At 40.9% G+C, this 13,999-nt stretch overlaps 2 protein-coding genes across 3 annotated transcripts in view; both read right to left on the reverse strand.

Moving 5' to 3' along the window:
* The window catches only part of LOC134102928 (protocadherin beta-15-like), a 72,254-nt gene that overhangs the window by 44,727 nt on the left and 13,528 nt on the right, over positions 1-13,999 (reverse strand). Inside the window, exon 1 of one of the 2 annotated variants that reach the window (XM_062560629.1) lies at positions 80-2,662. The exons of the other annotated variant lie outside the window; for it this stretch is intronic. Coding sequence (XP_062416613.1) covers positions 80-2,467 — 2,388 coding nt within the window. The 5' untranslated portion in view covers positions 2,468-2,662. Of the gene's footprint in view, positions 1-79; positions 2,663-13,999 lie in introns of those variants that run through there. 2 annotated transcript variants of the gene reach the window in all.
* On the reverse strand, positions 9,055-11,696 carry LOC134122646 (protocadherin beta-15-like). Its single transcript, XM_062560632.1, has one exon. The coding sequence runs from the start codon at positions 11,496-11,498 to the stop codon at positions 9,090-9,092; it is 2,409 nt and encodes an 802-aa protein (XP_062416616.1). The 5' UTR covers positions 11,499-11,696; the 3' UTR covers positions 9,055-9,089.

Raw genomic sequence — 13,999 nt, forward strand, 5'->3', positions numbered from 1 at the left:
AAGCGTTAGCGCATGTCATCATCTAAACAAGGATAAATAAGTGAGAAAAAATAACAATAAATCTAAAATATTTTCCTACCTGGGGAGAATCATCACAATCTCCAAACACTTCAGCAAAGTCTGATGGACTTTTCCTCAGAGTCTGGTCAGCAGGCAGAGTGTTGTCATTGTAAGATGACACGAACTTAAAGTCACTGGTTCTTGAACCTGTTGTCAGGTACGCGTCATAATTGTAAGTGCTGCGTAAAATCCCTGTTCCGTCCACGTCTGCGTAATTAGGAGGGAGATACGCGCTGGGGATGGCAACTGCTCCATCAAACAACAGTCTGGGCTTTCTCCTGCGACAGAACCTCACACCGAGGATGATGATGATGAAGGTCACAAAAAAGGTGGACACGGAAACCAGCGCGATGATCAGATAAGAGGTCAGTTTGGAGTTCTTCTCGTCATAAGAAATATCCTTCAGTTCTGGCACCTCAGCTAAGTTATCAGAAATAAGTAAATACATGGAACAGGTGGCAGAGAGAGAGGGCTGTCCGTTATCTTTCACCGACACAATGAGGTTCTGCTTCATGCTGTCAGATTCAGAAATGTCCCGCTGAGTCCTGATCTCTCCGCTGTGGAGACCGATAGTGAAAAGACCCGGATCAGTGGATTTGACTATATGATAGGACAGCCAGGCATTCTGTCCGGAGTCCGCGTCCACCGCGATCACTTTGGACACCAGAGAGCCACCGTGCGCAGCTTTGGGGACCAGCTCGGTCATGAAGGAGTTTCCCTCCGGGTTGGGGTACAGTATCTGAGGAGAGTTGTCGTTCACATCCGATACGAACACACTGACGGTCACGTTGCTGCTGAGCGGAGGAGACCCGTTGTCTCTGGCCATCACGTGGACTTTAAAGCTCCTGAACTGCTCATAATCAAACGACCTCACAGCGTGGACCACCCCCGTGTCTCCGTTAACAGACAGATAGGAGGACACCGGGGCACCGTTCACGTCACCCGGTAACAGAGAATAAATCACGGTACCGTTTTGTCTCCAGTCGGGGTCTCGAGCGGTAACTGAACATAAAGTGGAGCCAGCTTTGTTATTTTCAGTCACATAAGCGCTGTAGGATTGTTCCTCAAACACAGGTGGGTTGTCGTTGATGTCTGCTACAGACAACTGAACAGTTTTAGAGGAGGACAGAGGTGGAGAGCCCTCGTCAGTGGCAGTGATCGTAATGTTGTAATCAGACTCTAGCTCACGGTCCAGTTGTCCTGTGGTCACCAGAGAATAATAGTTTTTAATAGAAGAAACCAACTTAAAAGGGACATTTTGCTGAATGGAACAGCGGACCTGTCTGTTAGCCGCAGAGTCTCTATCCTGCACGTTAACGATGCCCACCTCTGTACCAGGTGACACATTTTCAGGTATGGGGTTAGTGAAAGATTTCATGAATATCACTGGAGCGTTATCATTCATATCAGAAATTTCAATTAGGACTGTTGTATATGATGCCAATCCCAAACCATCTTTTGCACTAATCTGCATTTCATACGAAGATTCCTTTTCATAATCAATAGTTTCAGACACTTTAACCTCGCCAGTTTTAGAATTTAGAGAGAAAACCTGCTTTTCATCGGAAACATGATCCAATCCATATGTAATTTCACCATGAATCCCATCGTCTGCATCAGTAGCACAAACTTTGATTACCAGTGTATCTAAAGGGGAGTTTTCGGGCAGAGATGCTTTATAAACGGCCTGGCTAAACACGGGTACGTTGTCATTAGCATCCAGTACAGTGATGTGTATAACGACAGTACCTGATCTCTGAGGAGAACCTCCATCGAATGCTGTAAGCAATAACATGAGCTCTTTTTTGTCCTCTCTGTCTAATTCTTTCTTTAAGATCAATTCACCATATTTTCGTCCAGCCCCTTTTATTTTCACATTTAGTTGAAAATGATCATTCTGCTGGAGTGAGTAGTCCTGAACCGCATTCTCTCCAATGTCTCCGTCGTGCGCCTCGTCAAGCATAAATTGCGCACCTTTGATAGCTGATTCCTGTATTTCAAATTGAAGTGACTCCTCTTTGAACTGCGGCGAATTGTCGTTGATGTCTTGAACGCGGATACTAATACGGTGCAGTTCTAAAGGATTTTCTAACACAAGTTCCTGTTTCAGAACACACGCTGCTTTTTTAGCACAAAGCCCTTCCCTGTCAATCCGTTCTTGTACAATCAAGTCTCCGGTGTTGAGATTTATACCGCAGTACTTTGCACTGTTATCTTCCGTATCGATACGGGCCTTGCGAATAGAGAGTCTCCCCAGATCAAGACCAAGATCCTTAGCGATATTTCCAATAACAGATCCACGTTTCATCTCCTCCGGGATAGAGTAGCTCAGGTCTCCATTGACATGGTCGATTCCGAGGAATATAAAAGCAAGGCCGAAAAGCAGCGCTCTTTTCCTGCATCCCATTGTTGCTGCAAAAAGACCTCCAATGCCACTAAATATATCCAAATATTAGGAAATGGAGCTCGAATTTACGCCAATATAAAAAAAACCTCCACAGTGCAGTTGTATCACGAAGTGATATCGTCAACTGCTGGACAGCATAAGAAGCATATTTTAAATTCGATGAAACAGAAGGTTGGGGGAGCAGCGTGCCTTCTGGTTTACTGGTACACACTGACACCATGAGAACTTTTTGAGGTATAACAAGACGATGGAGGAATTTTGACATCTGTGAAAATGGACATTTTTTATAACTTTGTTAAAAAAACATCCACATAACATTGCATTTTTAGGATAAACATCCCTTAGAATGGGACTGTACTGTCCTCTCTTCAAGTAAAAAAAAAAAAGGAAATATCACAATGGTGAAGAAACATGAATCTATTAAACAATGGTTAATAATATTAATCCTTGAAAAAAAACGTGAAATGACGCAAGCACTATGATGACATTTTTGTTAAAGTTTGTAACACAAATCACATTTTATCTGTAAATTATTTAGATTGGAGGCTTAGGGAATAATTTAAAGGAATAGTAAAAAATTACATTAACTTAATGCACAATCATCTAAAGTTACTGTCAATTAAAATGTTGTGCGCCTCCAAATATCACAACAAGTGTTTACTTTAGTCGAAAGTCTGACAAACTTTGTCATTATATTGGGTAAGAAAACGTTTCCAAACATTTAACTGGTCAATTTATTGAATTGAATTAACTAAAATGTATTCCTGAGGCTCAAAAAGGCAAAATATTAGTTACCTATTCATCTTCAACACATTTTTATAAATGTAGCCTCTGCTAATAATCAACGATGGATGTTTGGTAATTCTTCGGTTGTTCGGATGCGTAATAAGAGAATTGTTGAAAGAGAAAAATCTTAACGCTAAATTCTCGAATTATTTTGCAATATGTTTTAACAGATATTGAGAAAGCCTGAGTTTAAAGTCTAGCAAGACATGGATGATCAAAGTATAATGACTCAGGAATGAACAAGTCGAAGCATATCTTTTTTTGATTAGGTTTTTAGACTAAAAATAACATGTGAATATCAGATAGCTTTTTGTCATTTTGTTTTGATATTTGCTCATCAACATCAAAACATGATTCAATATAATGGTACTACGATATTAAAAATAAGTTTAACTACAATAGAGAATAGCTTGTTTGGCATTACTCACATTAATGTAGACCAACGTCGGAAAAAAACAACCAGATAAGTTGGACACAGCTGTGATAAAACTAAAGGGAAACAATATCTGTTCAAGAAAATCGCTTTTTGAAAAACAACCAGCTTGAATTGTATTTCCAAAAAATACATCAGATGGTAGGAAGAGCACGTTCAAATCCAACCAGTATGTGCTGAAGAACAAACACATTTTGGAAAATGTTAAGGCTAATTTAACTGCTAATTTCTGAATTCAAAATTAAGCGATTTTAGGAAAACGTATATCCAAAATGAATCAAGTTATAAAGGCGATTATTTGTAAATCAACTGCCCAAAGAAGAGATATATATTGTTCCTACCTCAGGAGACTCATCACAATCTCCAAACGCATCAGCAAAGTCTGATGGACTTTTCCTCAGAGTCTGGTCAGCAGGCAGAGTGTTGTCATTGTAAGATGACACGAACTTAAAGTCACTGGTTCTTGAACCTGTTGTCAGGTACGCGTCATAATTGTAAGTGCTGCGTAAAGTCCCTGTTCCGTCCACGTCTGCGTAATTAGGAGGGAGATACGCGCTGGGGATGGCAACTGCTCCATCAAACAACAGTCTGGGCTTTCTCCTCCGACAAAACCTCACACCTAGGATGATAATGATGAAGGTCACAAAAAAGGTGGACATGGACACCAGCGCGATGATCAGATAAGAGGTCAGTTTGGAGTTCTTCTCGTCATAAGAAATATCCTTCAGTTCTGGCACCTCAGCCAAGTTATCAGAAATAAGTAAATACATGGAACAGGTGGCAGAGAGAGAGGGCTGTCCGTTATCTTTCACCGACACAATGAGGTTCTGCTTCATGCTGTCATATTCAGAAATGTCCCGCTGAGTCCTGATCTCTCCGCTGTGGAGACCGATAGTGAAAAGTCCCGGATCAGTGGATTTGACGATATGATAGGACAGCCAGGCATTCTGTCCGGAGTCCGCGTCCACCGCGATCACTTTGGACACCAGAGAGCCTCCGTGCGCAGCTTTGGGGACCAGCTCGGTCATGAAGGAGTTTCCCTCCGGGTTGGGGTACAGTATCTGAGGAGAGTTGTCGTTCACATCCGATACGAACACACTGACGGTCACGTTGCTGCTGAGCGGAGGAGACCCGTTGTCTCTGGCCACCACGTGGACTTTAAAGCTCCTGAACTGCTCATAATCAAACGACCTCACAGCGTGGACCACCCCCGTGTCTCCGTTAACAGACAGATAAGTGGACACCGGGGCACCGTTCACCTCACCGGGCAACAGAGAATAAATCACGGTACCGTTTTGTCTCCAGTCGGGGTCTCGAGCGGTAACGGAACATAAAGTGGAGCCAGCTTTGTTATTTTCAGTCACATAAGCGCTGTAGGATCGTTCCTCAAACACAGGTGGGTTGTCGTTGATGTCTGCTACAGACAACTGAACAGTTTTAGAGGAGGACAGAGGTGGAGAGCCCTCATCAGTGGCAGTGATTGTAATGTTGTAATCAGACTCTAGTTCACGGTCCAGTTGTCCTGTGGTCACTAGAGAATAATAGTTTTTGAGAGAAGGAACCAATTTAAAAGGGACATTTTGCTGAATGGAGCAGCGGACCTGTCTGTTAGCCTCGGAGTCTCTATCCTGCACGTTAACGATGCCCACCTCTGTACCAGGTGACACGTTCTCAGGTATGGGGTTTGTCAGTGATTTCATTGATATTACTGGGGCGTTGTCGTTTACATCTGTCACATCAATAATCACTTTTGCTCCTGTTGATAGTCCATAACCGTCTTTGGCTTCAACAAACACTTCATATTTCGACCCTTCTTCATAATCTATGTTACCTATAAGATTGATTTCACCCGTTTTTTCATTTATTGAAAAAAGCTTCCGTGATTTATCAGACATTCGGCTAAATTCATAAGTAACCTCCCCGTTAACACCTTCGTCTTCATCTGATGCACTTACAGTGATAACTGGGGTGTTAATAAGGGAGTTTTCGGGTATTGTGGCTTTATAAACGGCCTGAGTAAAAACTGGGGCGTTATCATTAGCATCAAGTACCATGATATGTATGACTACTGTGCCGGATCTTTGAGGAGAACCACCATCTACAGCAGTGAGTAATAATTTAATTTCCTGCTGCTCCTCTCGGTCTAATTCTTTATCCAAAACCAACTCACCATATTTACTAACAGCATTCGTCGTCTGACTATTGAAAACAAAGTGAGGATTTTGTTCCAAAACGTAGCTTTCAATCGCATTCTTGCCTATATCCGCATCGTGTGCCGCATTTATTCGATACCGAGCTCCTTTGACAGCTGACTCCCTGATTTCAAGCTTTATAATATCCTTTGGGAAAATTGGAGCATTGTCGTTTATGTCCTGCACCTGGAGGGACAACCGATGTAATTCCAATGGATTCTCTAGCAGCAAGTCGAATTTAAGAACACACGAAGGTTTTTCTCCACAATGCTCCTCTCTGTCGATTCTTTCCGCAACGATTAAATCCCCGCTTCGAAGGTTAATCCCGCAATGCTGTCCGTCGCTTCCTTCCATGTCGACACGGGCTTTTCTAGCAGACAGTCTGCCCACCTCCAGGCCGAGATCTTTGGCAATATTTCCAATAACGGATCCGCGCTTGAGCTCCTCCTGTACAGAATAGCTCAGGTCTCCGTGTGCGGACTGCACCACAACAAAGAAAAAGACAAAGCCATAGCTTCGAAGAAGACGCCGCGTAGTCATCATCATCCTCAGAAGGAACTATAAGTTATTTACTATCAAGCATTAAAATACTATTCGACGAATACATTTGTCTTCTAAGGTTTAGTCGTTGGTGTTGAATGATGTTCGAAAGACAAGGCTGGTCCATCCAAATAATGGGTGGTGTGCAAACAAGGCTGAACACTCGACTCCTCAGCTGGTCGATAGTGACACCGTGAGTATGAATTCACTAATGCAATGTAATCCTAAATGCAATATCTTCTAGTTATTTAAAAAAAAACGAATTAAATGCATTTCGTTAAAAAGTATAATACTAAATGTATGTGTCTCTCTTTTAAAGTAGAATTACAGGCTGATTTACCGGGTTTTCAAATTTCAAACGTAATATGGCATTGTATTATTAAATCGACTACGGTCAGTTTGATCTTTTATTTTTTGATGAAACAGAAGTTAGATTAGATTAGAAAACTTTAATAATCTCATTTTCCACCAAAACAGGTGCACAGACTTATAGAAACATTTTCTAACATTGCAGATATGCTGGTGTGTTAAGGACAAACTTGGGTTGTCGCGGTTAGGACAGTGACCTGTATTAATTTTTTTTGCTCCTGCACCACATTCCACCTTCTGCTCAAAGTTGGAAGACACCAGGAAAGGTTTTTGCATCCCAAGCAAAGAAGCATCTTGTGGTATTCAAGAAGGTTGGTATTTTTTCCTAATTCATGACAAGAACGTCAAATTCTATATAAATTGTTATAATTACAACTATAAAATCTGCTCTCCATGCGTGTTTGTCTTCTCAGACTGGAACAATTATCCAAGAGCACCTTGATGCCATCATTCTGAGTACTCAAAGGTACCTCCTGGCTGTTGGAGCAAGGACAAATGTGATCCACAAGTTCTACATCCTTGACAAAAATTCCCTACCTTGCAGGCCAACCTCTTCACTTGGTGCTTTTGATGAACTGTTCAAGGCACATTTTGTGTTTGGCACATACAACGCCTTGCTACACAACACATAGTGGTTCATCCAAACTACTCTACACAATATTGATGTTGGGAAAGTCAAACAGTCCTTGTTTTGCTGAAGTTAGGTTGCTTCATTAGTGCATGAAGTTACTTTAACATCATGAAGTGTTTTCTTTGTCTGGCCGAGTTAAAAAGTTCAAACACGGTTGTTAGGCATTTACGTTTTGTTCATGGTTACTTGCCTTAAAAAATCTTCGCCTTAAATGTGGTCAGACTGGATATCACTGTGTTTGGTACTTTGTAAGGTTTTAGGAAACATTTACACACCGAACATCGAGTATTTTGACAAAGAAGTTCACACTGTTGTTAAGTTAAGCGTCGCAGGAGAGTTGATGTAGCATGTTGTGTTTTGTAACAGAAGGACCGTTGTTGTTAAGGATGACAATGTATAACTCTTTGGAACATCTGGAAAATGTATGTTTTGATCAGCATTACCATGCCTTTAAGGTCAGGGTGCATCTTGACAAGATTATAGAGGTATTGCACGTGAATTCATTATTTTACTTAAAACCATTCGATGTTCAAATGCTGTATAGAATGGCAGATTCCTCCTATTAAGGAACATTGTTTCTTATTGCCATTTTTTTGCAGATCTAAGGTCAATGTTTTTGCACACTATACAGTGTTAAGTTACATTTTTACTCTATTTAGAGTTAATTTAACTCTAAAATTTCAACATTTTGGCAAGAGTTCATTTGACATCAATTCCGGATGGGACCAAATACACTCTGGATTAGTGTTAAATTAAACTCTTTTAAACCAATTTAACACTGCAATATTTAGTGTGTAGATTCACAAACATGTTTAAACAAAGAGTGAAAAAGTACTTGGTGCACACACCAACCACTCTGGACACTTTATTGTATTTCCTTCACATTAGACATTTACTTGTTTCACTGTCACTGAAAATGATTGTACTGGAAAAATTAATGGTGGGACCATAACAATCTAAAAAATCATACGTGAGATTTAAAAGCAACAAAATCCATTCACTTTACTAAATGAACGTACTTCCATCAATTGTCATTTTAATCATCTAAGACCAGACTGGTATGTTTCTTTACAAAGTAGAAATATATAAGATTTGTCTTGCAATTTGGGAGAAAATATTCGGTACAACATATTATCTATTTCTATTTCAAAAGGGGCAAAAAAGTAAATGCATCATTAGAGTAAAAGTGATGTTCAGCACCAAGGACAGAGGCACGACCAATGCACGCATCAAAATCACACGGACGAACAAACCGGCTCTTAATTAGGTAAATATAATGAGCTCATGAAAAAAAAGTATTTTGGAGTCAATCATGGTTTAACGGAAATAGTAACAAAAGGCTCACCCGAATGACATGTATATCATGTTTGATATTGTTGGAAATATATTTTGTTAGATCATACAAATTAAGAAATACAATAAAACTGCGAATGTATAATTATTCCCAAAACTTGAAAAATAGTCATCGAATCTGAACCAACAAATTGCACTAATTAAGGTGATAAAGCAATGAGATAATCCTTGACTAACGGAAAATTTGTAGAAAGAAAAAAACAGAGCACTTGCATACCCAAACTTGTCACTGTGGCCGACTGACTGAAAAAATTGAAGTAGGCCTATTACGCCTATATCGTATTACAATGGCTGAATATGTGAAAAATTAGTCAAAGATTATGTGGAACATGTTCCTACCTCAGGAGACTCATCACAATCTCCAAACGCATCAGCAAAGTCTGATGGACTTTTCCTCAGAGTCTGGTCAGCAGGCAGAGTGTTGTCATTGTAAGATGACACGAACTTAAAGTCACTGGTTCTTGAACCTGTTGTCAGGTACGCGTCATAATTGTAAGTGCTGCGTAAAGTCCCTGTTCCGTCCACGTCTGCGTAATTAGGAGGGAGATACGCGCTGGGGATGGCAACTGCTCCATCAAACAACAGTCTGGGCTTTCTCCTGCGACAAAACCTCATACCAAGGATGATAATGATGAAGGTCACAAAAAAGGTGGACACGGACACCAGCGCGATGATCAGATAAGAGGTCAGTTTGGAGTTCTTCTCGTCATAAGAAATATCCTTCAGTTCTGGCACCTCAGCCAAGTTATCAGAAATAAGTAAATACATGGAACAGGTGGCAGAGAGAGAGGGCTGTCCGTTATCTTTCACCGACACAATGAGGTTCTGCTTCATGCTGTCAGATTCAGAAATGTCCCGCTGAGTCCTGATCTCTCCGCTGTGGAGACCGATAGTGAAAAGTCCCGGATCAGTGGATTTGACTAAATGATAGGACAGCCAGGCATTCTGTCCGGAGTCCGCGTCCACCGCGATCACTTTGGACACCAGAGAGCCTCCGTGCGCAGCTTTGGGGACCAGCTCGGTCATGAAGGAGTTTCCCTCCGGGTTGGGGTACAGTATCTGAGGAGAGTTGTCGTTCACATCCGATACGAACACACTGACCGTCACGTTGCTGCTGAGCGGAGGAGACCCGTTGTCTCTGGCCATCACGTGGACTTTAAAGCTCCTGAACTGCTCATAATCAAACGACCTCACAGCGTGGACCACCCCCGTGTCTCCGTAAACAGACAGATAGGAGGACACCGGGGCACCGTTCACCTCACCGGGCAAAAGAGAATAAATCACGGTACCGTTTTGTCTCCAGTCGGGGTCTCGAGCGGTAACGGAACATAAAGTGGAGCCAGCTTTGTTATTTTCAGTCACATAAGCGCTGTAGGATTGTTCCTCAAACACAGGTGAGTTGTCGTTGATGTCTGCTACAGACAACTGAACAGTTTTAGAGGAGGACAGAGGTGGAGAGCCCTCGTCAGTGGCAGTGATTGTAATGTTGTAATCAGACTCTAGTTCACGGTCCAGTTGTCCTGTGGTTACGAGAGAATAATAGTTTTTGAGTGAAGGAACCAATTTAAAAGGGACATTTTGCTGAATGGAGCAGCGGACCTGTCTGTTAGCGTCAGAGTCTCTATCCTGCACGTTAACGATGCCCACCTCTGTACCAGGTGACACATGTTCAGGTATGGGGTTGGACAAAGATTTAATGAATATTACTGGAGCGTTATCATTGATATCAGAAATTTCAATTATGACTGTTGTATATGATGCCAATCCCAAACCATCTTTTGCACTAATCTGCATTTCATACGAAGATTCCTTTTCATAATCAATACTTTCAGACACTTTAACCTCCCCAGTTTTAGAATTTAGAGAGAAAACCTGCTTTTCATCGGAAACATGATCCAATCCATATGTAATTTCACCATAAATCCCATCGTCTGCATCAGTAGCACAAACTTTGATTACTAAAGTATCTAAAGGTGAGTTTTCGGGCAGAGATGCTTTATAAACGGCCTGGCTAAACACGGGTACGTTGTCATTAGCATCCAGTACAGTGATGTGTATAACGACAGAACCTGATCTCTGAGGAGAACCTCCATCGAATGCTGTAAGCAATAACATGAGCTCTTTTTTGTCCTCTCTGTCTAATTCTTTCTTTAAGATCAATTCACCATATTTTCGTCCAGCCCCCTTTATTTTCACATTTAGTTGAAAATGATCATTCTGCTGGAGTGAGTAGTGCTGAACCGCATTCTCTCCAATGTCTCCGTCGTGCGCCTCGTCAAGCATAAATTGCGCACCTTTGTCTGCTGATTCCTGTATTTCAAATTGAAGTGACTCCTCTTTGAACTGCGGCGAATTGTCGTTGATGTCTTGAACGCGGATACTAATACGGTGCAGTTCTAAAGGATTTTCTAACACAAGTTCCTGTTTCAGAACACACGATGCTTTTTTAGCACAAATCCCTTCCCTGTCAATCCGTTCTTGAACAATCAAGTCTCCGGTGTTGAGATTCATACCGCAGTACTTTGCACTGTTATCTTCCGTATCGATACGGGCCTTGCGAATAGAGAGTCTCCCCAGATCAAGACCAAGATCCTTAGCGATATTTCCAATAACAGATCCACGTTTCATCTCCTCCGGGATAGAGTAGCTCAGGTCTCCATTGACATGGTCGATTCCGAGCAATATAAAAGCAAGGCCGAAAAGCAGCGCTGTTTTTCTGCATCCCATTGTTGCTGCAAAAAGACCTCCAATGCCACAAAATATTTCAAAATATTAAGAAATGGAGCTCAAATTTACGCCAATATAAAAATACTTATCCCTGCTTTTGTATCATGATGTGATATCGTCTACTGCTGGACAGCATAAGAAGCATTTTTTAAATTCGATGAGACAAAAGGGTGGGGAAGCAGCGTGCCTTTTGGTTTACTGGTACACACTGACACCATGAGAACTTTTTGAGGTATAACAAGACGATGAATGAGTTTTGACATTTGTAAAAAGGGAATTTTTTCATAACGTTGTTCTTCAAAAAACCAACCACAATAACAACAGCGGTGACATTTTAGGATCAAAATCCATTCATGGCCTAAAAATAATCGTTGAAAAACACTGATATGACCAAAGCACCTTGATTTTAGATCAATTATTGAAGCATATTGTAAAATATCTTATAATTTGATTTGTATTACAAAATTATATATCTAAATTATTTGGATTAACGGTTTAGGTAATAATATTCAGGAATAGTAACAAATTACATTAATCTTAAAGCACAATAATCTGCAGTTACTCACAATTGAAATGTTGTGTGCCTCCAAAAATGTGTTACTTTAGTACTAGTTCAAAGTCTGATAAAATTTCCCATCGAATTGGGTAAGAAAAAGTTTGCAAACCTTTGACTGGTGCTATGTATTGAATTGAATAGACTAAATTCTTGAGACTTTGAAAGAGAAAAACTGAGTTACCTATTCACCTCGAAGACATTTTTAAAAATGTTGCCGTTGCTGATGATAAACTAGAAATTTTGTAACTCTAGGGTTGTTCTAGTAAGAATAAGCAATACGAGATTTTTTTGGGAAAGATCTTTACACTTGACGCTAGTCTTATTTAGCAATGAGTTGTAACAAAAATTGAGAGGCTGATTTAGTTTAAAGTCCACTATAAAATGGATGATGTTAACAGTATAATGACTACAAAATGCACGATTGGAGTTTGATGCAAAGCTTATTGTGGCGATATAGGTTCTTTGACAAAAACTATAAATATCATATAACTTCTTATAGTTTTGTATTGATGTGTGCGTACCGGCATGAACAGATAATAGTTCATTTGAAGTAAAACACAAAATAAAACACAGTGAAAGGGGTTGGAAAATAATATTCCATATTATGGTACTACAATTTCAAAAAGTAGAATAACTACATGAGAGAAAACACAATGGAATTGGCAACATCAATGTAGACCAAAGTCAGAATAAACTAACCAGATGTGTTGGAGACAGCTGACATTAAATAAAACTAAAGGATTGCAAATTTAAAAATACATTTAAAAAATATCGAGCTGAGTTTAAAATGGAAAAAATTAAAAAATATTTATCAAATGGTAGGAAAGGCACGTTAAAATCAAACATGTGCTAAAGAACACATTTTAAAATGTGTAAGGTAATTGTTATTGCTAATTTCTGAAATCGATATTAAGCAAATTAAAGAAATTGTATATGTAAATCAAGAAAAAAAAGTAATTATTTACATTTCAACTTCCGCACAAGGAGATATAATTTGTTCCTACCTCAGGAGAATCATCACAATCTCCAAAGGCATCCACAAAGTCTGATGGACTTTTCCTCAGAGTCTGGTCAGCAGGCAGAGTGCTGTCATTGTAAGATGACACGAACTTAAAGTCACTGGTTCTTGAACCTGTTGTCAGGTACGCGTCATAATTGTAAGTGCTGCGTAAAGTCCCTGTTCCGTCCACGTCTGTGTAATTAGGAGGGAGATACCCGCTGGGGATGGCAACTGCTCCATCAAACAACAGTCTGGGCTTTCTCCTGCGACAAAACCTCACACCAAGGATGATGATGATGAAGGTCAGAAAAAAGGTGGACACTGACACCAGCGCGATGATCAGATAAGAGGTCAGTTTGGAGTTCTTCTCGTCATAAGAAATATCCTTCAGTTCTGGCACCTCAGCCAAGTTATCAGAAATAAGTAAATACATGGAACAGGTGGCAGAGAGAGAGGGCTGTCCGTTATCTTTCACCGACACAATGAGGTTCTGCTTCATGCTGTCAGATTCAGAAATGTCCCGCTGAGTCCTGATCTCTCCGCTGTGGAGACCGATAGTGAAAAGTCCCGGATCAGTGGATTTGACGATATGATAGGACAGCCAGGCATTCTGTCCGGAGTCCGCGTCCACCGCGATCACTTTGGACACCAGAGAGCCTCCGTGCGCAGCTTTGGGGACCAGCTCGGTCATGAAGGAGTTTCCCTCCGGGTTGGGGTACAGTATCTGAGGAGAGTTGTCGTTCACATCCGATACGAACACACTGACGGTCACGTTGCTGCTGAGCGGAGGAGACCCGTTGTCTCTGGCCATCACGTTGACTTTAAAGCTCTTGAACTGCTCATAATCAAACGACCTCAAAGCGTGGATCACCCCCGTGTCTCCGTTAACAGACAGATAGGAGGACACCGGGGCTCCGTTCACCTCACCGGGCAACAGAGAATAAA

This window comes from Pungitius pungitius, chromosome 2, assembly GCF_949316345.1.
Source record: "Pungitius pungitius chromosome 2, fPunPun2.1, whole genome shotgun sequence".
In the NCBI taxonomy this organism is placed as follows: Eukaryota; Metazoa; Chordata; class Actinopteri; order Perciformes; family Gasterosteidae; genus Pungitius; species Pungitius pungitius.